The 27732-nt window shown below is 42.6% G+C and overlaps 1 protein-coding gene across 2 annotated transcripts in view; it reads left to right on the plus strand.

The window, feature by feature from the left end:
• CLIC4 (CLIC family member 4) overlaps positions 1-27005 on the plus strand; it is a 56116-nt gene extending 29111 nt beyond the window's left edge. For both annotated transcript variants that reach the window (XM_026702607.2, XM_026702609.2), the window contains exons 3-6: positions 13282-13407; positions 16657-16763; positions 21025-21206; positions 21879-27005. In XM_026702607.2, the coding sequence (XP_026558392.1) occupies positions 13282-13407; positions 16657-16763; positions 21025-21206; positions 21879-22040 (577 nt within the window). In that variant the 3' untranslated portion in view covers positions 22041-27005. The remainder of the gene's footprint in view (positions 1-13281; positions 13408-16656; positions 16764-21024; positions 21207-21878) is intronic.
• Positions 27006-27732: the final 727 nt, after the last annotated feature.

Raw genomic sequence — 27732 nt, forward strand, 5'->3', positions numbered from 1 at the left:
GAATTTGGGGAGCTTTCATCCCGATACCAGCTGCGTTCTGTTCTTCCACCGTGTCACTTTCCAAGCAGATTATCCCAAAGTCCAGCTGGTTCTTCCCTTTCTCCCTTGCTGAACTGATGCTGGGGTGTCTCTTATTCATCTCGCACGTTGAAGCATGAAAGGAGCAGATTAATAACATCGAAATACAGTGTTGGACAATTGTTCCATCAGTGGGGTCATTGCTCTCTTGACAGCAGGCATGGAATTTTCCCAGGAAGTCAAAGGCCTCTTAATTGATGGAGGCAGCCTTTCCAATTACTGCACTGCTGACTCCATGAACTTCAACCAAAAGAATAAAAAACGCCACTCTAACTAAATGGACATGAACCCAGCAAATCCGCAGTGCCGCTTCTCTCCGTTGTTCATGGGATGAGAAAAATGGTGGTCGAGATAAAGACTTTTGGGGGAGCTGTTGATGTTCATGGGAAATTATTTGAGCTGTTCTCCACTATGTGGGCTTCTCTCTTTTGGAAGTTTTGGATTGAAGTGAAATTATCTAAGCCTTTCCAGTTTTGTGACCTTGGAACAGGTCCTCCTGACTTGAAGTGCCTTTATAACTTCAAACAATCACTAAGCAAAAAGTTGTCAGTCAAGGACTACACATGTAATTTCATTTCTCCATTCCCGTCATGGGCATAGAACCTGTAGGCATGAATGCCCAGAGATCAGGTTGGTTGCTTCTAACGGTGATCTGTCATCATGGCCTCTCTTCATTCACAGCCTAAGTGATAGGAACGGTGAATAGGAAAGTGAGGTGTGTGGATATGTAACGCCAAGCCTGAGAAATTGCACTCATTTCTGAGGAAGATGGCGAATATACTTAATATTGTGGCCTATCAGTTGTGGCCAAATCAGATGAGGAGGCAATCTGAGTGCTCCAAGAGGGAAGAAGGAATGGAGCTGTCAGAGATCGACAGAGGTGGAGCCTGGGCCATCCATCAGCCCTCAGATGGAGAGTCAACAGCCCCCAGGTCTGTAGGTGGCTGATGAGGAAGAGAGGAACAGCTGGGTCCAGGGCCTGACGCGCAGATGCACAGAAGGCAGAGGAGAGGAGAGCAGTGGAAATCTATGGGCCGGTCCTTGGGACGGAAGAGCCACTGCTGCTAGTGAAGCCCCACCCTAGCTCTGGAGATGGGGGGCGGGGGGGGCGGAGATGAATAAGTGTGGCAGACAACTATTCATCTCCCTGCCAGACAGACTTTTTAGCCTGCTGTGTGTGAGAGAGAGACTTTTTGCCTGGGCTGCTGGCACTCCTAATAAAGGAAACACTTATTTAACTACAGAGGGTTTGCCGTATTTGGGAGCCTGGTCAGAATGCTTAAGTTCACATTTGTATAACATTGACAATTGTGAATTATCAGAAAAACAAAACTTTATCGCCATATGGAAAACTCAAGCTTTTGACTCGCTGTGGACTTTCTGTTCCTGGGTCTGAGTTTGTGCAATAACTGTTCCCATTTCCTTAAAAGGGAAAACTCATTTCCCCCTCTTCTGTTAGGACATAAAAACGGAGTTCTAACATAGCTGCAGTAGGTCAACAGTGCAACTTTCTCACCCTCGTCGCCGCAGACGATGGCAATAATACTAATACGCAAGTTCCTCTCTCTACATATTTGCAGACTTGGGTGAATTACTGTAGCCTATACAGGGCTCCTACCAGTTGAAAAGTTCACAGCTAAGGAATTGTGAAACTCAGAAAAAAACGCTATCCATTTACTCTTTTGCGACATCCATTTTTCCTTTGCTACTTTCTCTTTTTATATCTAATTCTGCCGCTAACAAGGGGATACTTGCAGCTCTGTTAAGAACACAAGCACAACTGCATGCAGGCTAAACGGGGACATACCAATCCTTTCCTCGTCTGCCAAGTGCTCTTTTTTTTCCTTTTCTTCTGCAACTGCTAAAGACAGAGGTTTCATTCTTTCCCATCTTCAGGAATGCAGCTTGACTCTGCATGCAGGAATTAGACGGTCTTTGTTGGACTGAGTAACGCTGCAGCATCCCAAATTCTAGTTTATTGGGGAGTATAAAACGGTTTTTGGAACTCGTTTTTTGCAGAGCCTCAGAAGGATTCTTGGCTAAAAGACGGAGGGAGGAAGCGAGCCTGCGGTTTTCAGATTTTCTTTTGAGAAGTTCTTAAAAGCTTCAAAGAATGGCTCGGTTTTTTGGGAGAGGGGTGGGAAGCTAATACTAGAGGCTGCTTTCTTCAGGAAGCTGTGCTGGATTCCGGGTTGTGTTTTAGGCTCCCTGCAGTTTATGGAGAGCAGAAATGAAGATCAGTGGGCTGAGCCATGCTTCCATCTTGGCTGTTGTTCCTGTCCTCTGGAACATTTCCCGCCCTCAACCTTCCGATCTTTTCATAAGGCCCTAAAGATCTGGATCTGCCTGTTGGCTTAGGGCCCCAATGGGGGAACAGCACAATAGAGGCGGTTGATCGAGAAAAAGCAGATCCCACCTTCCCGCCATTTCACCCCCCGTCCTTCCCCGCATGTCCTCGAATTCAATCCTTAGCTTTAATTTTATTCATGCTTTCATGTAGATTCATATTTTATGCCTCTAAGCTGCCCAGAATTAACTTATGGTAAGATGGGCAGCTGCTAAATATTATAAATAAACCTTCTTCGCTGAGTCCTATTATTTCTTTCATCAGTGGCAAACCAACTAGGTTTTTCCAGAGGATAAAATGTGTAGATGAGTATTTCTCCACCTTGGCAACTTTAAGATGGGTGGACTTCAACTTCCATAATTCCCCAGCTAGCACAGAGACACACCCAGAATGCCATCCAACCTTCCAGCCAGTTGTTTGTCTTGGCATCTGTTCATACAAACCTTTAATGGGAGAGAAAGATATACAGGTAGCCCTAAACCTATTGCCACAATCGAGTCCAAAAGTTTTATTGTTAAGTGAGCCGTTTGTTAGTTTTGTCCCGTTTTATCACCTAACTTGCCAAAGTTGTTAAGTAAATCACTGCAGTCATTAACTTAATAACACATTTATTAAGTGAATCTGGCTTCCTTGTTGATTTTGCTTGTCAGAAGGTCGCAAAAGGAGACCTTTTGCTGTGACAGTCATAAATATGAATCAGTTGCCAAAGGTCTCAATTTTGATCACGTGACTGATCACGTATTACTGTCGTAATAGTGAAAAATGGTCATAAGTCACTTTTTTCAATGCTGTTGTGACTTTGGTCACTAAATGAGCTGTTGTAAGTTGAGAACTAGCTGTAGTTAAATAGCACGTGCCTAAAATGACCCATATCTTGCGCTGTTAGTTCTTTGTCAGACTGGAAACTGGAAAATATGGTGTGTGTTTTTAATTTAGTATTTATAGCCGGGGTCGCTGCTAAAGTTATTTAGGGCCAAGCAGGCTCTGCCCCAAGCACGTCTTCCTTTGGCTATGTGTACATTTAGAGTTTTCTGAGAGCTGGGGAAAATCCCAGGAGCTTTAGTTACTTGATAGTAAGGTTGAGACGTCTGCTTTGAAAAGCAAATTTGTGTCCGGATTACTTTTGGAGAGAAGAACCAGAGGGACACTGTGGACTCCATGTTTCAAGGTCTCTTTGCTTGTTAAGAGAGTTCCATGGTTGACCACCATGATACCTACTGCCACGATACTAAAAAGATGCTGAGACTGTGTTCTCCAGCCAGTTATAGTTAATGGGAATTGGTATAGTTAGTTAGTAATTGGGAGCTGTCCCCTTAAGGGGATGCATCATGGTAAATGTAGTTAAGGTATCCTGGGAAATGTAGTTCATGTCACGTGGCCACATCTGTAATCCTGATTGGTCACTGAATTGACCCTTTGTTGGGTTGGTGGGAGGTCCCTTCATTCTCACCTGGACCTCAGTTGCACGCTGGCATCTCTACCCTTGCTCATTCGATATGGGAGGAAAGGGAGGGAAGATTACTATCGTTTTACACTATGATTTCAACTATGCAAAGAATTTGGACATTAGATGCATCTTGACATAACTATAAGTTACCTTGAGGATACCTAATATAATCCAATAAAAGAAACTTTGTATGGAAGAATTTGTAGAGTTATCTATCTGCCTTTACATTCCGCAAGCGAATCAAAGGACAGAATAGAGACCTTAGAAGGAGTGTAGAGTAGAGCAACCAAGAGGATAAGGGGTCTGGAGGCCAAACCATAGACGAACGATTTGTGGGGACTAGATATGTGTGGCCTAACAAATTAGGCTTTGGAGAGACATGATAGCAGTCTTCCAATATTGGAGGGGCTGTTACAAAGGAGAGGTGGTTGACGTGCTCTTCACAGCACCTGAAGACGGGACAGAAATAACGGGTGGAAGCTTGGGCAAGGGGTTGGAGTAGAAGACCTACAAGGCCCCTTCCAACTCTGTTTACCTGTTAAATTTGTCAGAGGGAGATCCAACCTGGAAATAAGGAGGAATTTCCTGACAGAACAATTCATCAGTGGAGCAGCAGCCTGCCTCTCCCAGTTATGGGTGCTCCATTGCTGGAGGTTTTCAAGAAGATTGGACAGCCATTTAGCCGGGATGGTATAAGGACTCCGGCCTTGGGCCAGGGGGCTGGACTAGAAGACCTCAAAGGTCCCTTCCAGCCCTAGGATTCTAAGTTGGTCTCCTTTGGTTGAATGTATTGAACCAGGCTCTTGGAATATAAATAGGATTAACAGATGCTGCATTGAGCTACTTGGAGGATATGCCAGTTCGTGTGCCTCTGCCCCCATATGCCATAAATTCTTTCCTATTTCGCACATCAAAATGTTAGGAGTTCAGAAGGCACAAGAGGATACGGAGATATTGTGCTTGTGTGATGTTTCTTGCTTTTTCTTTCAACAAGCAGCACTAGTTGAAAATAACTCTCTGCGCTGATCCACCCTCCTCCCTCGGCCACAGGCCAGTTGCAGCATGGATAGAAACTGCTTTTGGGGTTATTGAGCTCTGTGAGTTTCTGTGGTTTGCAAGTTTTTTTTTTTTAACCAATAGGGTGGTGTTGAAAAGCTCCAAACATCCTGGAAAGAAACACCCCTTTCATTTCAAGTTTGAGACTGAAGAATAGAGGGTGGTGTTTTGTTCTAAGTTTGGAGCATGTGGCACGGCCATTTCCATCGGAGACTTTTGCACACCCCTTACAAAAATGTTTTCTTTTGAAGGAAGACTTGTCCAGAAGACAGACAGAGGGGTTCAGAAATGCCGAATATTTGACCCGAGGATCAGAACTGGAGCGAGCTTCTAGTCCTTCCACATAGGAATCCACTCTGCAGAGGTGGGATTCTACTGGTTCGGCCCAGTTCTACCACACCGACAGCTCCAAAGATCAACTGAGAGGGGACCGGTTCGCTCCCACGATCTTCTGTTCTTCTGTTCGGCCTGCCTGCCCGCCTAGGCTCTAGGCTGTCCTTTACTCCCTGCTGTTTCAACCTCAGCTGCTTTGCGCAGCTCGGCTGATTGCTGCGCGCACCCTGTGTTACACACGGGGCTTGCAGGAGAAGATGATTTTCAAACACTGAGCACGCTCACCGAACTGGTTATTACACCAGTTGAATCCCACCACTGCCACTCTGTATATTTCTGCCGGTGTTTCTTATTTTAGCTGCACCTTTGAGTGGGGGTGTGTGAGTGTGTGTGTGTGGGGGTTTATAGCAATAGCACTTGGACTTATATACCGCTTTATAGTGCTTTCCAGCCCTCTCTAAGAGGTTTACAGAGTCAGCCTATGGCCCCAACAATCTGTGGTCCTCATTTTACCCACCTTGGAAGGATGGAAGGCTGAGTCAACCTGGAGCCTGGTGGGATTTGAACTGCTACGGAGAGGATTCTGTAGCACTTGCCGATGTGAGCAAGAGCCCCTTCCAGGCAGGGAAGGGTGTGCTTTTTTTCTCTTCTTTTTTTTTAAATTGCCTGGTAATTGAGTGGAGCTTAGCTGTCCAAGTCTCTGCCAAAATGACACATTAGCATCGTTAGGCAGGCTGGTACAAATGCCTTTAACTAGTTTGGGCTGGATTCCCAAGCTTAAAGATTACTTCCTGTTTTTTGGAAGGCTCTCTGATCCTTTCTTTGCACCTCTTGAGTGAGGTGGCAACTGTTATCAGCGGGTGTTCCCCCTTTTTCCTTGTACGTATTGAGGGGGTGTCCTTGCCTCGCTTGTACATAGCAATAGCACTTATATACCGCTTTGTCGTGCTCTATAGCCCTCCTCTCCAAGCCATTTGGGTAAAAGTTGGGAGTTATACATAGCCCGAACTTCTTGTATTAAGTTGGAAACCGGTGATGACTTAATACCTTGGAATCTGTAACTGGCCCGTTGGCTGTCTGGGTGAATTCAATTTTAACCCAACAAAACTAAGCCAAGGTTTAGTTGGAAAAGTGATCCTCGCTTTTCTCCTTTTTATTGCTCGATACATTTGGTTCCTTTAAAATAAGGATCTATTGGAAAAGAATCAGTGAACGAGTGCTGTATTTCCTTTAGTTCGGCCTCAATAGGTTTGATTTCTCTAGAGTAGGGAGAGGCAACCAGTGGCAATGCCCATGATGCTGGACTCCAGCTCCCAGCATCCCTCATCACGGGCTCTGCTCCCCAAGGATGCTTTCATTCAGAACAACTGGAACGTGGTTAAGTAGATTTCCGTTACTCTGGTGTAGCTTTCCCAAACTTTGGGTCTTCCATTTGAACTCAACTTCCATAATTAACTTTGCTGGCTGAGAAGTCCCAGTCTGGCATATCTGGAGAACATCAGATTTGAGAAGACACGCTAGAATTTCATTTCCTCTATTTGGACTAAGAGAAATATCTAACTAACATGAGAGCAACTAGGAAGAAGCCAGGAGAAAAAGGAAGTTTACATAGAACCCAATAACCTTTGATGTGGATAAAGGGACACTTCTAGTCACTGGATTTAATTTCCAAGGAAACTGAATTCCTTTTTCTCCCTTTAAAAAGGCAAGGGTTTTCCTGACCGGTCGTGTCTGACTCTAGGTCAGGGGTGGGGAATGATGGCCTTTTTATGATTTGTGGACTTCAACGCCCAGAATTCTGGGAGTTGAGGTTCACAAATCATAAAGGAACCATCGTTCTCCACCTCTGCTCTAGGGGTACTGCTCATCTCTGTTTCCTAGTTGCTTCCGTGGTCATATGGCTGGCATGACTATACACCAAGAGGCTCAGAACAACGTTACCTTCCCACTGATGTGATATCAGAGGTGGCATTCAGCAGGTTCTGACCAGTTCTGGAGAAACAGTAGTGGAAATTTTGAGTAGTTCGGAGAACCAGTAAATCCCACCTCTGACTGGAGATTTTAAAGTATATCCTTCCCCTGCCATGCCCATCAAGCCACGCCCAGAGAACCAGTAGTGAAAAAAAATTGAATCCCAGCACTGTGTGGTACCTATTTATCTACTCATATTTGCATGCTTTTGAACTGCTGGTTGGCAGGAGCTGGGGCAAGAACGGGAGCTCACCCCATCATGTGTTGCTCGGGGTCTCAAAATGCTAATTTTCCAGTCGGCAAGTCCAGCATCTTCTTAACTGCTAGGCCACCACACCCCCTTTTCTCCCTTTACCTGCTTTCAAAATGACTTTTTGGGGCAGCAAGTTAAGAGTTGATTTTGCCTGCTCAAAGAACATAATGCCTTGTTCGCAATCCATTTAAGTACACCTTACCATTTTGGATTAAAATTCTCCACCTCGCCACTCTCTTAAAAGGATCCTCCTTCAACCCAAGGGGGAAATCCACTCCAGGGATTTCCTGTAATTATTGTGGGTGTACACAGCAATGTTGTAATTGAAGCTTCAGCTGTTTCAGGCACGAAAGTGACTCACGCTTCTCAGCATCTTCTGGAAAAAGGACCCAATGGGACATTCAAACCACCTACAGAGCTTGCAACAGGTTTACAAAGCTGGCTATTGTGTTGGGGTTGAAAGTGGGAGCGGGATCTGGAAGCACTAAGGCAGGGAATCTTGGCTTTGGGATAAGGTGGAATATGAGTCACCTGCCTTGGATGACATACACATGAGCAGTCTTTCCACCTCTCCAGGTTGTTCACCTGGCATTCAGCATTTGCGTTTGGTGGAAATCCATGCTGTGCCTTTTCTTCAGAGTGCTTCACAATGAGATGCATTCACAATTTCAACATGACAGATATTGATATTAAAATTGGGATGTTTTAACTCAGATGGCCATTCGTCGGTGAAATTCCCAAGCTCCGGTTAGTTAGGCAATCTGATGATTTCCGGCTGTTTTTCACTCTTACTAGCCAGCCCCAGCTTGTCAGTCCTGTGGATTTTGAGAATTGTATTATTCATTCATTTATTTAAATTTGTTGGCCACCCAACTCCAGTGGATTCCGGGCATAGCCCTGAAATCCAAGTGGGGAGACGGCATCAGGTATTTTATTTTTAATGAGGCAACTTTAAATGAAAGAGGGCTGTGCAGTAGCACCTACCCATAGTATAATTTACACATAGAGTAGACTTTTCAACCTGCTGCCTTTGCATCTTTTCTTAATCTCCTGTTTGTATGGGTCTTGGGCAGAACCTGTGTGTTCCTCCTTTGCTAGTACAGAGAGTCCTTGACTTATGTCCATTGATTTAACATTTTTCAAATGTATGACGGTGCTGAGAAGAGAGACCTATGACCATCCTCACACTTAGTGATTGTTGCATGTCCCTGCGGTTACATGATCAAAATTGAGTGTACCTGGCAACCTGCATGTATTTACAGTGGTCCCCTGATCACCCTTTGAGACTTCCCTAGCTGGCTTACAAGAAGCAAAGTTAGTGGGGGAAGCCAGATTTGCTTAATGAAAAAGTTCGTAAAACCAGGTGTGACTCACCTAAACCTGACTTAGTGATGGAAGTTTCAGTCCTAATTATAGCAATACCACTTAGACTTGTATACCACTTTATAGTGCTTTTCAGCTCTCTCTAAGTGGTTTTTACAGAGTCAGCCTCTTGCTCCCAACACTTTGGATCCTCATTTTACCCACCTCGGAAGGATGGAAGGCTTAGTCAACCTTGATGTTCATAATTTGAGATTGACCTGCACACTTATTTCTTACGCCCAGCATTCTAGATACTAAATAAAACATTTGTTTATTCTTCTTCAGATGCAAGAAACTGAGTTAAGCTAGGCAGGAAAGGTTCTTTGCTCTTGTGAAATGCTGATGGTGAAAGCCTTTTTTAGAGAGTCAGGGAGGTGCTGCTGATTCGCTTCTTTGTGATTCATCGGCTGTACTTTTCAGCCTGTGAATACCAATTCTACAAAAATTCCTAGGGTATAGAAAGAGCAGACTTAGATGTCCATCGTGTGTACTGGACAGAGCAGGGTGTTACTTCTTTGTAACCCATTATCCACTTTATAACCCACTGTCTGCAGAGTTTCATGATGATTTACAATCCCTAAAATAAGGTAAATAAAACAGAATGCAATAACCTAACTCGGCACACTGACAATAGTAATAATACTTGGAATTATATACCGCTTCACAGTGCTTTACAGACCTTTCTAAGTGGTTTTCAGAGTCAGCCTATTTCCCCCAACAATCTGGCTCTTCATTTTACCAACCTCGGAAGGATGGAAGGCTGGGTCAACCTTGAGTCAGTCAGGATCGAACTCTTGACAGTGGGCAGAGTCAGCTTGCAATGCTGCATTCTAACCACTGCGCCCCCACACAGTGTTACTTAAGGGGCAAAGGGTTACAGACATGCAAATACATAGCTTGTCACTCACACAACCTGGACCTTGAGTGATAGCAGAGTCCAAGAAGAGGCTAAGTCTGGAACTTGCATTTTTAAGGGAAGTGCAGCCTCACTTGAAGTGGGGGGCATACCTGCTTCCCAGACTGGTGAGCTGCCAGTCCAGTGGCTCCACTTTGTCAGGATTTCAATTCATTTTGTTGGCCCCCATTCCACCACATGACACTGTCTAGACACTGCCTTATCTGCCTTTGCTGGTTCCTTTCATCAATGTACTGATGTCACCATCTCTACACCCTGATGGCATCACTCGGGTGTCTCTGTCTAAATGCCAAGCAACAAAGCTGGCAGGATAGGCGTGCAGTAATTCAGTTACTGAACCCGAAACCCGAAGGTAAGAGTAGAATCCCTGGAAACCTGTATTCCCTTCCCCTCCCTAGGCCAGCCCCAATGCTCACTGTGCATTTGCAATGTAGAACTGATTGGTGCAAATAAGAATGCAGTGGGTTGAAGTAGTAGCTCTATTTGCGTCTGTAGATTGGTATCTGCAGCCCACGGTAACGTTACCGGAATGAGGAGGCATGCATGGCAGAGTCACTTTGCAAATGAAGTCAGGAGTTGCCCCAAAGAAAGGGGAGTCAAGCTATTCTCCAGAGCACCTGAAGGCAGGACAAGAAACAATGGATGGAAACTAATCAAGGAGAGAAGCAATCGTAGAACTAAGGAGAAATTCCCTGACAGTGAAAACAATTAATCAGTGGAACAACTTGCCTCCAGAATTTGTGAATGCTCCAACTCTGGAAGTTTTAAAGAAGATATCGGAGAACCATTTGTCTGAAATTGTATAGGTTTTCCTGCCTAAGCAGGGGGTTGGACTAGAAGACCTCCAAGGCCCCTTCCAACTCTGCTATTCTATTCTATTCCCACTTCCATTCCACAGAACATTGACTAAAGCTACATAATCTGTCCTATTTCTTGTGGCTCAAAGTAACTTCCTCCATTTCTGCATTGGTCAAATCTGTTCTTTCTTTGCTTAGAGCAACATCTAAAAGGGTATTCGAGCACAATGTTCAAAAATCTGCACCCTTTTTTTTTTTTAAAAAAAAAATCTGCTTTCACTTCCTTACACTTAAGAGAAACCATCTTGTCCTTAGTAATGAGAGCCCATTGTTATCATTCCCATTTTTTTTTTAAAAAAAGCCACTAATGCTTCCCCCCACAATTTCCTGTAAACAGATCCATTCCCTCAAAATAGCTGGTCTGTTTGTCAGCCTCCTTCCAAGAAGTCTGACTGACAGACATGCTCTTGCAGGGTCCCAATACTCTTGACATGCTCTTCTCTGCTAAGAATCTGCGAAACGAGGAGGGTTTGAGAAGCCTGTTTTAGGCAATGTCTTGTGATAGCAGCAGTGACAGTCTCTGATATGAACTTGTGAAGCCAGCCCTGTTCCAAGGGGAAGCAGACTTGAGGACAGGCAAGCATCTGCTTGAGGGGAAATTTGCCTTTTTCCCTGCAGATCTACTGTTGTCACTTTCTGAACAAATTTATAGCCTACACATCCACCCTTGCCTTATTTGGAAATATTATTTGGAGGCAGAAAGGGCTGCACCTATCTATTGAAATGAGAGCAAATGCCAACGCATGCTATTTCCTTTCTTTGATTTTTATCAGAAAAGGTTAAGGGGTACCTCTGATTCCCAGCTTTGACGGGGTAGTGTGTGTGGCTTTTCCCCAGTTTTTTCTTTTAATACTGAATCTGTCCGGAAGTATTTCATCCCTGAGCTTTTCACTCAATGCATGCAAAACGGGTGAGGGAGGAATGGTGAACGAAGAATCCTCAATGCTCTCTAGCTCAGTGGTTGTCTTGCAGACATTTCATTACCCCAACTAGGTAACATCATCAATGCACTCATGATGTTCCCTAGTTTGTGTAATGAAAGGTCTGCAGGAAAACCACTCTGCTCAGAGTGCACCAAGGACCCCTCATTTCAACCCTGAGCTGCAAATATTCTCCTTTATCAAAACGGTGAATGTTTCTACAAGTCAAAAGGGGTCTTCATATCCCCTCGTTTGATGGAGAACTCAGTGTTACTGGAGTTGTATGTTGTGGGTGGCTGGTACAAAGGCCTGGTCAGATGGAGCTACTTCCCCAAAATGAAATAAATGTGGCATGTATACATTCAAACTAGACTGTATTGTTTCTCTATGTCAAATAATATATGTGTGCTGACCCAGGGCGTGGCACAAAGGCAACACAGTCAAATAAGCAAATAAGTCCCTTTAATACCTCCAACTTGGCCCCCAATGTCCACGTTACCTTTGGCTGGAGAAAAAACTTTCCCCAAAACAGTCTTTAAGTGGAAGAAATTCAGTCCGAAAACAAAGTACATACAAACTGTAAATAAAAATCCACACAAACCACGCTGCAGCAATGTACTTGACAGGGCAGGATAAGGAATTGCAGACTTGAAAGGCCAACAAAACACACACAGTTGGGAAGATGCCAGGAATCCAGATAAGCCTTGACAATAACAGATAACTCACAATTTGCTTCCAACAACTTTGTATGGGTAGCTTTGTATGGGTGGCTGTGGGTAGCTTCCCTTTTTAAACACTGTGTTCCCAGCTGCAGCTAATGAAGGAATCAGGGCCCTTTCCTCCCCAGTAAGCCACGCAACTGACATTGCTCCCTTCTCCGTTCCTCCCTGCGTGCCCCTAGGATGAAGAGGGGGTGGGCCTGGGTCTTCCTCTGAATTCCCTCTGCCTTGCTCTACCTCGCCCCTGCTCTGCCCAGCCAGACTTTGCCCTGAAGATATGCTGCTGGGCCGGGAATCCCTTTGCTCCTGTCCCAGTCCTCCAATGTATAATAATTCCCAGGGTCCTTGGGCATGTTATTGTCATGCCCTTGTTGGAATCTGATTCGGAGGGGGATGTCGAGCAGCTGACAGGGAGTGGGAGTGTGGCTCTGATGGCTGTGGAAGAAACTGGGGATGGGCACAGTCTGTCTGGGCATTCAGAACAAGACCCAGGGCCACCCCGTCTTCATCCTAGGGCACGCAGGGAGGAACGGATAAAGGAGCAACGTGGGTTACGAGGGAGGAAAAGGCCCTGATTCCCTTCATTAGCTGCAGCTGAGAAAACGGGATCTTAAAAGGGTGTTTGCCCACAGCACCTTGCTGGAACCAAAGCGTGAACTATTTTGGTTTGTCAAGTCTTATCTGGGTTCTGGCGTCCTCCCAACTGTGAGTGTTTCATTACCTTTTGAAGTCTTCAATTCCTTATCCTGCCCTGGCTCGTTAATTGCTGAAGCGTGGTTTGTGTTGGTTTTTCTTTATAATTTATATGTACTTTAGGTTCAGACTGAATTTCTCCAGCCGGAGATCGCTGGACATTGCGGGCCAAGTTGGAGGTATTAAAGGGACTTTACTTACTTTTGTGACTTTGTTGCTTTTGTGCCATGCCCCGGGTCAGCACAGTTATGTTGATGTCAATGCGAACTATGATTTGGGGAACTCCTTAAACTGTTTTTCATGTCAACCACGTAACCTTTCTGTCTCAGGAAGCCTGCAGATCTTCAGAACTTGGCTCCAGGGACACACCCGCCTTTCATCACCTTTAATAACGAAGTGAAAACTGACGTGAACAAGATTGAAGAGTTCCTTGAAGACGTTCTCTGCCCACCCAAGTAGGTATCACCGAGAGGGTTGGGTAGAAGGGAAGGGTGAGATTCATGCTGCTATTTTCCGTCATGCCTCTCGCTGGCTCTCAAAAATGTGGCTTAACTCACTGAATCTGTAGCTGTTTGCACTGCACCCTCCAGCATAGGTCATCTGCAATTGGTCACTTAGTGATGCTTTTGAAGTTGCGGTGAGGAAGGTGACTCACAACCGGTCTTCGCACTTACAACCATTGCAATATCCCCACAGTCACATGATCAAAATTTTGGCAAGTGGCTCATCTTTATGAAGAGGGACTTATAACCAGTCCTCCTCGTACTTAACAATCATGGCAGTAGCTCTGTTGAATTCTGCTGTATAGTGCAATATTAATGCAATATCAGGGGTTTTCAATTCAATGTACAGAATGTGAAGGATGTGTGTTCGTGTTTATTTTCATAGTCATAATGTACATTGAAGATGGTATTTAATTTCGTTGTACAAGGTGCAGTGACAAATAAGTAAACTGAACTAAACTACATATATACATAAAAGTTGGAAGGGTGCTTTTTAAAACATTTTTGTTTGCATACTTTTTACTTTTTTCCTCTTTTATCACCTATATAGTTCCCTATTTCTCTCTTTTAATCTTGTTTTTTTCTTTCGGGCCACTTGTTTTTTTGTTGTTAGTTTTTATCTTTTATCTTTGTTTTATTTTAAAAAATGAGTGAAATTACACTAAAATACGTTAAAATAAAGACAATACAGAAGATGAGAAATAAAACACATTGCAGCTGGGCACGATCCATAATTTCTCGTCCTCTGAATACTAGTGGGAAGGTGATTAGTAATATAAAGGAGAAATATCCTCTTAACTACACGTTATTGGAAACCCCCAAGCATGATAAGCATAGAAATTTTTGCGGGGTATCGACTTATCTGATAATGCTGAGCTTGTTGATCAGAAAGGTCAGCAGTTCGGTGGTTCGAATCCCTAACGCCGCATAGCAGAGTGAACTCCTGTTACTTTTCCCAGCTTCTGCCAACCTGGCAGTCCGAAAGCATGTAAAAATGCAAGTAAAAAAATAGGGACCACGTTGGTGGGAAGGTAACAGCGTTCCATGCACCTTCGGTGGTTAGTCATGCCGGCCACATGACCACGGAGACGTCTTCAGACAGTGCTGGCTCTTCGGCTTTGTAACGGAGATGAGCACCGCCAGGGATGGGATTCAAATTTTGATGGGTGTGGCCAACTCAATATCACTCACATCGAGGCACGCATCTCCTCCCCTGGCCTCTCATGACTGCGGGGATGTTGAAACAGTCGTAAGTGTGAAAAATGGTCATAAGTCACTTTTTTCAATGCCATTGTAATTTTGAATGGTCACTCCACACAAGCTAAGTACCAGCAAAGGAGCAGAAAAAAACCTCCAGAGAAATTCCTGAGAAAAGGAAGTCTAGTCCTGCCAAGAATGTAATAAGGGTTAACGGAGAGGCAGTTTCTGTAAACAACACCAGAATGTTTCCTTCCTGCCTTCCTTACAGGATTAAGCCAGTAATTTATTCTAACAACCGGTTCTCCAAACTGCTTAGAATGTTAACAACCAGTTCTAGTGAATAGGGGCCAACTGGTAGAATCCCACCCCTGAGCACCGCCCCCTAGAGCCGGAAACGACTAGCATGTATGTGCGAAGGGAACCTTTACCTTTACTTATCTATAAGTAATATAGTCATAACTTTGTTGCTTGTATCCTAATGATTTTCATTGACTGTTTCCTAGTATGATTTGATTGCTTATTGTACCCTAGGACTATCATTAAGAGTTGTACTTTATGATTCTTGACGAATGTATCTTTTCTTTTATGTACACTGAGAGCATTTGCACCAAGACAAATTCCTTGTGTGTCCAATCACACTTGGCCAATAAAAGAATTCTATTCTATTCTATAAGAGAAGAAGACACTGGAAATTTACCACTGAAAATACTGTGCCAGTGCTGTTCTCATACTGCTGGAGCCAGGGATAAAGTCAGAGCTGTTTTTAAACTTCTATTTTGCCAAGACAGTTTTTGTCTCGGCATTTTTAAAACTACTTTGGAATATGTCTGACTTTTGAGTCAAACGCTCTGTCCTACACAACGCTGCTTCCACATGATGGGGTGTGACTTTGCTCTGCTTAGATTTGAAATATTATTCTCGGTTCTGGACATCCCCACTTTGAAAGGGACATAGATACACTAGAACAGATCCAGAAAAGCGACACAAGGGATGCCGCACGCCAAGCCCATCAAATAATCGTTAAAAGATCTGAACATGGTTTTATAAAGGACCAGTTTGGTTTAGTGGTGACGGCACCAGGAGACGGTGAGTTCTGGTCCTATCTTAAGCATGAAAACTGACCGGGTGACTTTGGGCCACTTACTCTTTCTCAGCCCACTTCACCTCACCTCACCAAGTTGTTTCTGGGGGAATAGAGGAGGAGGAGGAAGGAGCAGTGGCTGTGCTTGCCACCTTGAGTTGTTTAAAAATAATAAAAGATGGGATAAAACAGGAAAAAAATAGTGCTCTAGTTGTCCGTTGCCAGAGTCTGCTTTAGGATCTATTCACTGAAATTCAAAATCCGACAAAGACCGGGCGCCTCAAATTAAAAGACAGGAGATTCAGACAATATCAGGAAGAATGTCCTGTTGGTAAGAGCTGTGGAACAAAGCAAGTGGAACAATGATTTTCAGACTAGCGTGACACCTGTGAGCTACTCTTGGGATTTACTGAGTATTTTAGGGCCTCTGGGACCCAAACGTTTGCACGATGAACCTTCTCTTCCTACCATGCTTCCATTTTAATATTGAATAAACTTTATTTCACAATCTTACTGCCTTCCACACTTTTATGAATACATGCCAGTTTATAAATGCATGCCATCATAAATACATGCCAGTTTCCAAGTATTCAAATTTTGATCCTATGACCACGGGGATGCTGCAGCAGTCGTAAGTCTGAAAAATGGTCATAAGTCACTTTTTTCAGTGCTGTTGTAACTTTGAGCAGTCACTAAATGAACTGTTGTAAGTTGAGGACTACCAGTATGCTGGATATTTCAATCCTAAGCATCATTTTATGGACTTCTTAAGTAGATATGGGATCAAAATCAAGATTCAAATGTTGGAGTGTCGCAAATCGGTGTTGAAAAGGATGTTACTTAATAATGAACGTTACAAGGAATAAATTGAGAGCCCTAATCCTGTATTCTAGCTCATGCTGTCACTTAATCTCTTTCAGGTATGTAAAGCTTTCAGCAAAACATCCAGAATCAAATACTGCTGGAATGGACATCTTTGCTAAATTTTCAGCTTTTATCAAGAATTCCAGACCTGAAGCCAATGAAGGTAGGAAATCCATGCTGGGTTTGTTCTTTCACTGTTATGTAGCACGAGTTCTATACCCATGCTTCGCTACGGAACTATGTGACCGGGCTTAGTTTGGGGGGAGGAAAATAAGGGGGGGGGGGGAAATTCTGCTTTTGCCTACTAGCATCCATCAGTATTCATCTGGCTAGCGTTCTGTCAGTGTGTGAGACAGTTGAGGGCTGTTTTAAAACTGAAAGAGTATTTCCTGTGTGAGGAAGAAGGAGACAGCAAGGAGCCTGGGTGTGGCTTAGCTCAACTGTTCTGTACTAAAGCTGCTTGTGAAACCGAAACTCCTCTCCTCGCGTTTTGCATTTAGAACAGATTTCTTTTCAGGTGGGGAGGGGGAATAGAACTCCTTAGCATCAGAGCATGTTAATAGTAATATAGGAAATACTAATGCTCTGATGGTCATTTTGAAAAATCCTTTCTTAGTCAGCCCCTAGAAGCCAAGAGGAACATATGTGCCAAAATTTCAAGTTTGTAGGCTTTACGGTTCTGGAAATTTTGTGATGATGCGTGAGTGGTATTTCACTTTTATATATATAGATTAGGGCTATTTGCTCCAATTAGTCATCGTGATGAAGGAAGCCTTTTCTCTATAAACATGCAGGTAGTCCTTGACTTACAACAGTTCATTAAGTGACCATTCACATTTACAAGGGCACTGAAAAAAGTGACATAGGCATTTTTCACACTTACAACTGTTGAAGCACACACACACACACACACACACACACACACCCCGGTCACATGATAAATTTCATTATTGTTACAGTGCCACGTGATCAACTTTTGCACTCTTCTGACAAGCAAAGTCAATGAGGAAAGCAGATTTACTTAGCAAAGAAGTTACTAACTGAACAACTGCAGTGATTCACTTAACAACCATGACAAGGGAAGTCATAAAATGGGGGCAAACCTCCTTTAACAACTGTCTCACTTAGTAGCAGAAATTTTGGGCTCAATAAGTCATACCTCAAGGATACCAGTTGTCTTAATTTTTCCCAAGAAAGTAGGCTTTTTTTAAAAAAGAGTTTTCCCCAAATGAGTGATATTCAAATATGTTAGACTTCAGTACTCCTAATCAGCACCGGGCAAGCTGCATGTTACACGGAAGCCTGTGATGAACCCCAGTGGCTTCTATGGCAGCTGTGTCAGGAGCAGAAGTGACAAATTATTTCCTCTTCTGACTCACCAGCCTGCTTACTTCACCTCAAGGCCTTCCAGGTGCACCTTTGCAACAGTGCAAGAAGAAAGCAAAGAGTAAGCAGAAACAAGCTAACCTCTACTTTAAATGGGTTTCTTCTAAAATACCAACAACAGTTAAGATGAATTTCAAGATCCTGCCTATATTTTGATGTTGCACAACTTTTTAACATAATTGCACAGTTGGAAGGGACCTTGGAGGTCTTCTAGTCCAACCCCGCCCCCAGCTCAAGGAGGAAATGCTGTACAGTTTCAGACAAATGGCTGTCCAATCTCTCCTTAAACATCTCCAGCGATGGAGCATCCTCAACTTCTGGTGGCAAGTCGTTCCACTGATTAATTCTTCTCACTGACAGGAAATTTCTCTTTAGTTCTAGGTTTCTTCTCTCCTTGATTCGTTTTTAATGAGGGCTTTTCCCCAGGCTCCGTTAGTAAATCCCCAAGAGGCAGCATTTGTGTAGTGCTGAGCAGCCCGTGGCTTGCTATTTCATCCATTCTTCCATCGGCTGTTGAGAGTTCCTTTGCTCTTTGCAGAGATCTCGGCTGACATTCATCCGGAAAAGACGCTCTGCTTCTTGGAGCTGACTTTGATGGCTCTTCTCTCGGTCTCCCTTCATGGACCAGAAATTTGCCAATTCTGTGTAAAAGCACAGGAGGAGTTTAAATATTGTTGCATACAATAAAGAGCGATTCAATTCTGGGAATTGAAGTCCACCAGGTTTAAAGTTGCCAAGGTTGGAGAGTCCTGATTTAGAGGGGAAAAATACTTTTATTTCCTAGAACCACTTTTCTATATAAGTTAAGCCTGGCATTTGTTTATGTTGATTTGTGACAAAGTATATTCTTTTCAGCAGTAGTAAGATTGTTTTTCTGACAGAATTTATTTCTTCCGCCTTAACTCTTTATTATATATAGATATTTATTATTTACATATATAAATATTGAACACAGTTGCAACCATCCTGGCATTTCCTCCACCATACATAGTAAAATAAAAATACACAAATAACAAACATATTATTTATAGATTACTAATTTTGTTTCACAGGAAACAAAAACCCTCAGCTCATACTTTTTTTCTGGGGCTTTTCTGTAGCTGCAATGAGTTGTATGGAATCGCTTGCCCTGGGCTTGGATTTGAGGAACAGAATGAGTAGAGAAACACACAAGTTCATTTCCATAATGGGAGTGAAATAGCTTCTGCAGCATCACTCGTTTCATTTGTCCAGATTGGCACAAATCTGCTTGAAGGCCAATGCAGAAATTATAAAGGGCAGTGTATTTTCTTCCCACCCCCCACACTGTGCTGTAAAACCCAAACACATTTTTTTTTCTGAATTGCCAAGAGCTGGGAAGTGAATACTTTTTCCTGCACACGGGCAAGGTCCTTTATTGAATGTCTCAGAAACCAGCATTCGTGCACAGTGTGTTGGTGGCAAATGCAACCTCTAGCCCTTGGGGAACTACTGAATTGCCATCAGTTCCTTTCGGTGTTGCCTCAAATGGATCAAGGCTACAGGAAGCAAAGCAGAATGCAAATAAGATGGGAGAGGGATTTGAGCGTAGCCGCTCTGCAGAATCACTCGTGCTTCACCTCCAGGAAAAGGAAGATGTTGCCTCACATGGCCTGTAACCGTAGGAGCCATTGTGCATCAGGATTCATTGGAATCCAGCTGTTGAGGTTATTTTCTTGGTGATATCAGGGGGTGGTAGATTAGGGGTCTGAAAGAGGGTACGATGAACGGTTATGGAAACGGGGTATGCCTAGGCAGTCTTAACAAAGAGAAGGGCAAAGGTCATATGATAGCAGTTCTTCCAGTGTTGGAGAGGCTGCCACAAAGAAGAGGGGGGTCAACCTATTCTCCAAGCACCTGAAGGCAGGACAGGAAGTAACAGATGGAAGCTGATCAAGGAGAGCTTGAGCAGGAGGTTAGACTAGATGACCTACAAGGTCCCTTCCAACTCTATTGTTCTGTAGTTAAGAAGAAATTTCCTGATAGTGAGAACAGTTAATTGGTGGAATGGCTTCCCTCCAGAAGTTGTGGGTGCTTCAACACTGGAGCTTTTTCAGAAGAGGTTGGACAACCATTTGTCTGACGTGGCATATATAGGGTCTCCTGCTTAAGCAGGGTGTTGGACGAGAAGACTTCCAAGGTCCCTTCCAACTCTGTTATACTGTATTCTGTATGTGCTGCATGCCATGCAAATAACTCTATGCAGCCTTCTTTTGGACCTCTTGTAAAAAAACTGTAGGCTCCATAGGGACCAAGGACGTACGTTCTTAAAATCAGACCAACATTTGCCCTCCAAAATAAACGAAGCTAATCAAAATAAAAAGTGAAAAACCGAAACCAAGCGTGGCAGTTGGGAATCCTTAGAGACACTTTACTTCTGAGACTGCAGGCTGACATAAATAAGCCTCCAGATCTTTCATCACTATTTGAAAGGAGAGAAGGAACTTCTGTTTTTAGCCCAGCAAGAAGAGGAGTTGGGTTGAACAAGAGCGCCCTCTGGTGGTGCTCTGCAGGAACCAGGCTAGAGCAGCGATGGAGAGTTTGGCAAAACAAAACAAAAACAAAAAATACAACAACCCACAAGTAAAGGGACTAAACAGCCTCACCTTTTATGGCCTTTCTTGCCATGGTTGTTAAGTGAAACCACTGCAGTTATTAATAATGCAATTGTAAAGTGAATCTGGCTTTCCCATTGACCAGTTGGCAGAAGGTTGCCAAGGGCGATGACCTTGCAAAGTCACAAATATGAATCCATGGTTGCCAAGAGTCTGAATTTTGAACACGTGACCATGGGCGTGCTTGCAAGAGTCGTAAGTGAAATACCGTCACAACTGTCAGTTTTTTCAGTGCTGTTGCAACTCCAAAAGGTCACTAAAGGAACTATTGTAAGTCGAGGAATAACTGTATTAGTCTGCTGCCAAGGTTGAAAAAAAAAAAAACCTGCTTTAGAGAGATGTCAGAGGGGTGCCCTAATGCTGCGCTGTTGTTTTCCCCTTCCCCCGTTGCCTTTTTCCCTGCAGCCTTGGAGCGGGGTCTTTTGAAAACTCTGCAGAAGCTGGATGAGTACTTAATTAGTCCCCTCCCTGAAGAGATTGACGAGAACAGCATGGAAGACATCCCTGCCTCTACGCGCAAATTTCTGGATGGGAATGAGATGACACTAGCGGACTGCAACTTGTTACCCAAGCTGCATATTGTCAAAGTAGGTGGAATTCGACACGAGAACTGAAGCAAGCCTACATGCAGATTTAACGCTAGAATAAATGTCTACGGAGATTCTCAATCGTCCAAGCCATGGTTGTCCCAAAAATGCTTTTCAAAAGGCAGCATTTCGCTTCTCATCCAAGACGCTCCTTCAGTTCTGAAATGAAGAAGCTTCTTGGATGAGAAAGCGAAAAGTTCTCAAAGAAAATAACCAAGAAAGTCCAGTTGCCTTTTGAAAAACAGCTTTGGGGTTTTTTTTTTTTAATGCGAGACTTCCAGCTAAAAGCATGAAACTGAAAACCAGTTTGAACCACCATCCTTTCTGAAACCCTTTGTGTTGCCGGCTAATTTAGAATTTGCAGGAAGAATACTGAATCAGGTGGAAGTTAAAAGAGGTTCCTGAAACAGATCGCCTCGTATTTATTTAAATCAGCATTTTTCAAACTTGGTTACTTTACGTTCCTGGGGAATTCTGGGAGTTGAAGTTCGCACACCTTAAAGTTGCCAAGGTGTGGCATCGGTGTGTTATTTGGAGGCTTCCTGCAGGAAATCCAGTGAATTAAATGCTGGGTCGGTGGGTCTCAGAGAAGCTCCATTCAGGCAGTTCATTCTCAGGCCTCACATTTCTCCAAAACACCCTACTGAGACCGATCTCTCTCTTTGCTCCTAGATTGTGGCCAAAAAGTATCGCAACTTTGATATTCCCAAGTCTATGACGGGCATATGGAGATACCTGAAGAACGCCTATAGCCGTGATGAATTCACCAACACTTGTCCTGGAGAGAAAGAGATTGAAATTGCCTACAGCGACGTAGCTAAAAGACTCGCTTAAAAAAAAGCAGCGTTGCACGTGTATAAGCAAAAGCTTTTGTTTAACAAGACTGCTCTTTTTTTTTGTCTTTTAAGATAGCCATTTACTTTGCATGTATCTTGCAGTTAATTCAAGTGCTACACTGGGCAGACCAGGTATTGTCATTTGTCTTTCTCTCTTTTGTGAAATGCAAATTTTATATTACACGGCTTATTTGTTTTGCCTCCTGTAAAAGAGCAGATGCCGCCATTAAGAGGGAAGTCATTGTGAATCTCCCCTTCTCTCCCCTTCCCAAACTTGAGTGGTCCAGGGTTTTCTTTCCTAGTAAGCAGGTTCTGAATCCAGGTTAATCCCAAAGCCGGTTCATATTGACAGAAGAACCTAGTAATGATCAACTTTATCCTGGCATTTCCCCAACAGAGATGTATATATAATTGAATACCATTTCCATGTTAAACCACACACATAGGCACATTCTCTTCATGGGGGAAACTGGTCCTGTCTGCCCTTTCCTAAAGTAGTATTTCATGTGCAAGGAGTTACAACTCCTTACCCATAGCTATGGTGAACCTGTCTAGAGAAGGCTCGATGCCTTTATAGTACTACCTTTATAAACCGTCCTTTGGATCTCAGATTGAACCTGGGCTTCTTAAATTGGCTTAAGGGGATGAGCTTCTTGATGGTGGCCGAAACAACCGTCTTACTGCATTTGGAAGGGAAGCTTAATTTTCTTTTTTTTTTTTTTAAGTTATACCTCTCGGTCTGCCCGCACCAAAAGCTCTGCCAAAGTTGCTTGCAGAACTCATGGGCAAGTTTTGGGAAGTCCATTTATCCATCAGTTCGACATCATTTTGGAACAAGGTCAAACACCAGGACTGATGCCTACTCTCAGATTAGTTATGGTGAGGAGGAAGAAGGTGAACGGGAAATGTATATTCACCATATTTATTCTCACACAAGTCCACTGTTTTGTTTTGATTTTGGATCAGTTGTTTCTCAAACTTGGCAACTTTTAAGTTGCGTGGAGTTCAACTCATAGCATTCTGGGAGTTGAAGTCCACCTATTTTAAAAGTCGCCAAGTTTGAGAAACCCTGCTCTGGATAGTCAGCTTAGAATCTGGTGGTCTTTTTTTAGAAGCTTGCTATCCCTATAAATAATGAGACAAATTCCTAAGCTATAATAGCAAGTGATTTCTTTTTAGGTCAGTAAGGGACTTGTCAGAATGCAGAATTTCTTAAGTAAACAGTCAAAGCTTTGCTGGCTAGAGGTACATTGGGGTGTCATAGGATGATTGATCAGAAAATTCAAGATGGAGGCCACAAGCCTGTGATTCAAACCACAGTGCATTCTGATGCAAATGAACAATTGATTGTGTGATCGTCATGTCCATCTTGACTTCCTTGAGCATCATCCCTGCTGGCCTTCGCAAAAATACAGTAACTTAATGACTGAGGTGCATCCTTTTTGCTTTTTGCTAAGGTCAAGATCTTACTAAATTCTACTGTTTTATTTTTAATTTTCAGACAAGTGTTCTTTAAAAATCAGTTTATTTGCCTTAACAAGACAACCTGCGTGGTTCCCTCACTGTAATTCTTCCTGTGAAGCAAGCCAAGTGCCTTTTCCGCTGTTTTATTAAGGTTTTATATTGGGATTTAACTGTCTCCTACCTCTGTACTTTCCCCCCCCCCCATAAGTGTTATTAAGTTTCACTATAAGATAAAAAAAATAGGAAAATCAAAAGTTAGAAAAATAAGAGAAAGGGAAGAGAGTAGCTCCTTAACTCTTTATCTGATCGATTATTTTTCATGCTGCAATCACGATATATTAAAAGGTCAGTTGTGTTTCCCCCCCACTTATAACAGCATCAAGGAACAGTGCTGTAATTCAATTTCAAAAGTTCAAAAGCCCAATAAATTTGATTTTCTTCCATTTAAAAGGCCAATGCTTGAGGCACGGAATGACTTTTCCATTTGCTTTAAATGCGATGAATAACAAGCTTCAAAACAGACTTGATTATGTGGGATTTGTTTTTTGTTTTTTTTTAAATTAGTAATTTTTACATTAATGGGTAATCCTTTTACCTTGAAATGCAAATCATTTTATTGTTTGCAAGGGAATATCTTGCATTTTTAAGCTTTTGCTGACCAGTTTGCAGAGCACACGTCTCACTGAATTTATTATGCTTTACCTTTGTGTTTCCTCAAAGATAAATCATAGGAAATATAGAAAAGCATTTTAAATTAATTTGTGTAATTTGGGGGCACATAGAAGAGAAACGGAGCAATTCTTGCGTAAGGTACTTGACAATAAGAGATTTTTTCAAATATCCACCCCCCCCCCCACATCAAATCTTATCATATCACCAAGCATTTTTATATTTTTATAAAAAGTTTTAATCACAAATAGCTTTATATACATTATATGTTTTCTATATGGCCGTGTCTCCTGACACGTCCTAAAATGTTCAGTGTTGCCAAAACCTGATTGGGGCTAAAAAGCTCCCAAAATCCCACCCCCCAAATATTTATACAACGTGGCAGAAATCCTAAAGGAAAGATGTTGCCATTTTAAAAATTTTCACTTAAATTTCAGAGACACTGGCTAATACTTCCCCACTGCCTTTGATTCAATTGATTCCCATCGTCTTCTTCACGTGCCAGAAAAAAAGATAATGAAGAGGATATAATGTGGCTTAAAGTGGCAATGATGGCAAATGCAGAAGGAATAAAACTTTCCCTGATTTATCTTCCTTGGCAAATTGAAAATTCAGTGGCATGAAAGGGTCTCTTAGACCGAATGTGTTTCAATGCCCTTGTACGCCAGAAGAGAATCTGGCTGCCCAGTGGGGGCCAGTAACCTCTTTTCCCTCCATTTTCTGCTCTTTATGAACAGGTCAGAAATGTTTTCCTCAGCCTGAAGTGAGGTATCCATGGAACCCTTTCCCAAACTGTTGGCCAGGGCTTGTTCTTGGCCTGATTTGGTAAACCAACGTAGAGCCACTCACACAAACAGTGATGTATCTGCTGTGTGTAGCTAGGTGACCCACAGATCAGGGTGCACACGTGAGGATTGGAGTGAAGGGCCACGTGGATCGAAGCATTTTTCACCCCTCTGAATAAATTGAGAGAGGCACGGGGTCGGGTGGAGTGGAAAATAGACCCGAGAAAGGAGCTCCGTTTAAATATAATAGCAGGCTTGTTTAGTTTTTCAGCTAAGCGGCCTTGTCTGAGTTGAGGTAGGAGGACCCAGGATTGACTGGGCCGCTACTCCCCAGTGATGTTGTGATGAATCTGTTAAAGATGGTTTTGTGTGAGGTGAGTTGGGAGTCCAGCATGAAAACTCTAGGACTGGAGTTCAGAGAATTGTCCAATTGCCATTAATTCTGGAATAGAGGTAGGCCTCGACTTTACGGTCACAATTGAGCACAAAATTTCTGTTGTTAAGTGAGACATTTGTTGAGCTTTGCCTCTTTTTACAACCTTCCTTGTCGCAGTTGCAAGTGAACCATTGCAGTTGATAAGTTAGCAGCCCAGTTATAAAGTAAATCTGACTTCCCCATTGATTTTGCTTGTTAGACGGTTGCAAAAGTTGATCACGTGATCTTGGGACTCAGAGACGGTCCTAAATATGAATCAATTCTCAAGCGCCTGAATTTTGATCACATGATGCTCATCGATGTAGCCGAAGAGGCACAAAGCTTTGGAAATTCTCTCTCTCTCTACACACAATCCTGTGTGCTTCCAACTCATGAAAATACAGTTTACCCAGAAGTCAAATCTAGGGGTTTGCAGCAAAGATTAGTGTGCAAGGAAAGAGGGATACCATAACTCTGCGATGGCCACATTTTTCTTGAAGGTGAACTGCACGTGTCAATAGCTGCCAAATTTCACAAGACTTTGTTGTTCCTGCCTAAAATTTGATGAGATGTTGAGCAATTCACCTTAAGACTTACAGGGTTTTGAGCAAGAAGGCCAATCTTGCAATCTGTTAGCCATTTTTAAGGTGTTCCCCCCACCCCTTTATCTCCACAACAGAATTGTCTATAGGACCCTCCTTAAAACTGTCCCTGAGCTACTAGGTGGGAGTCGTTGTCTTGAACATGACATCAATATTTTGCTGGCTGAGAAAGTATCGCTGATAAACTCAAATGTCACTAAAGTTGCGGTAAAAACTTTCAACATGTGTAATGTGTGCTTTCCAAAAAAATGTTTGTCAGTTCAGCAAATAGAATTTTATATAACAGGAACATGTTGAATTTCCTTGCCAAAGTTGTGAAGCCCGTGCAATATTTCATTTTTTTATTTAGACAGAAACCACTATGTGCTCCGAACACACCCCTTGATCTCACTGTTTCCATGATAGCTTAAATCGGAATGGAATGTGGTTTGTTTATATGTGTTCTGGTTATGTGGTAGACATTGATAAAAATGAATAGGTGGTTTGCTTGGGAAGAAATATGGAATATTGCAAACGGGTCACCCTAGGAATTGAGCTGTTGCTGTGCCTTTTTAAAAATGAATGTTTTATGCCTTGACGCTACATGTATACAGTTATATATGTACTGGGGGCCATGTAAAAGTTAAAATTAGCTTTGTACACAGATTCTGCCTTTCTCTTAAAATCTGACTTAAATTTATATATATATTTTGTTCACAGTGCTAAATCAAATGTTAATGCTGAACATTAATACCTTGTTTCTTTCAACTGTGACTAAAGGAGGAAAAGTTATCTCTTATGAAGCCAGTTTCCTAGTTAAAAAGCCAAATTTTCTATCTTCTGACTGTATCTGAAAATATTATTATCCAGTAACATTTTAAACTTCATAGAGTGGGCAAGATATTTATTTGGCTTTTGAGAAATATCTGGTAATCCGTATGACCTATTGTAAGATGCTTCTTTTCACTTTTCTGGGATATCTTTTAGAGATATACTGGCAGACTGCTGGCAGCTATTGTTTTAAAAAATAAAATATATTTTTCACTTAACGATGCCGTTGGCTGTTTTCTTCGGAGAGGCTTAGATTTGTGAGGATGAATACGGTTTCCAATATGTTGGTTTGTGTATGTACAGTAGCTAATAATCACTTGTGAAACATGGGTATTTTTCTTGTATCTGTTGGCTTAAGGCTATCTATCTGCCTGCTGGGCTAGCCTGTCCAATTTAATTGGAAAGGAAATTTTCTCGATTCCCCAATACCTGTGAAATAATTAATACTCACGAGAACTAGTTGGAAGAATGTAGACCAATGAGTTTTATAGAAATTCAGAATATAGCCACAGCCTCCCAGGAACAGACTCTTAACTGGGATCCATTGCTATGCAGGAATCCCAATTATTTAATGTGGTTTCAAATCACTTGATAATAACTTGTATGAACAGGATCATAAATCAATGGTTGTCGCTACCAGGCATTCAATGGAGCATCTATTTTTTTGAAGTGAATGTTTGAGTCAGATTACATATAAGCAACCCAGAGATACATTCTTGGGGCAAGATAATGGACCAGACAATGCAATGGATGTTAAAGATTTAAAGCTTTTGTCCTGTAGATGTCAGTCTTCACCTTCGCTGCTTCCATTAACATGGATGCTACAATTGTGAAGCGGATGCAGCTCCGTGCTAGAGTCACCTTTATTAAACCTTGGGCATCAATCACCTCATTTTTCTTAGTATTAGTATTTCGGTTATATAGTTGGTATATTTCTGGCATGTG

The sequence above is a fragment of the Pseudonaja textilis genome, chromosome 10 (assembly GCF_049901715.1).
Source record: "Pseudonaja textilis isolate UNSWEBS1 chromosome 10, rPseTex1.2, whole genome shotgun sequence".
Taxonomy (NCBI): Eukaryota; Metazoa; Chordata; class Lepidosauria; order Squamata; family Elapidae; genus Pseudonaja; species Pseudonaja textilis.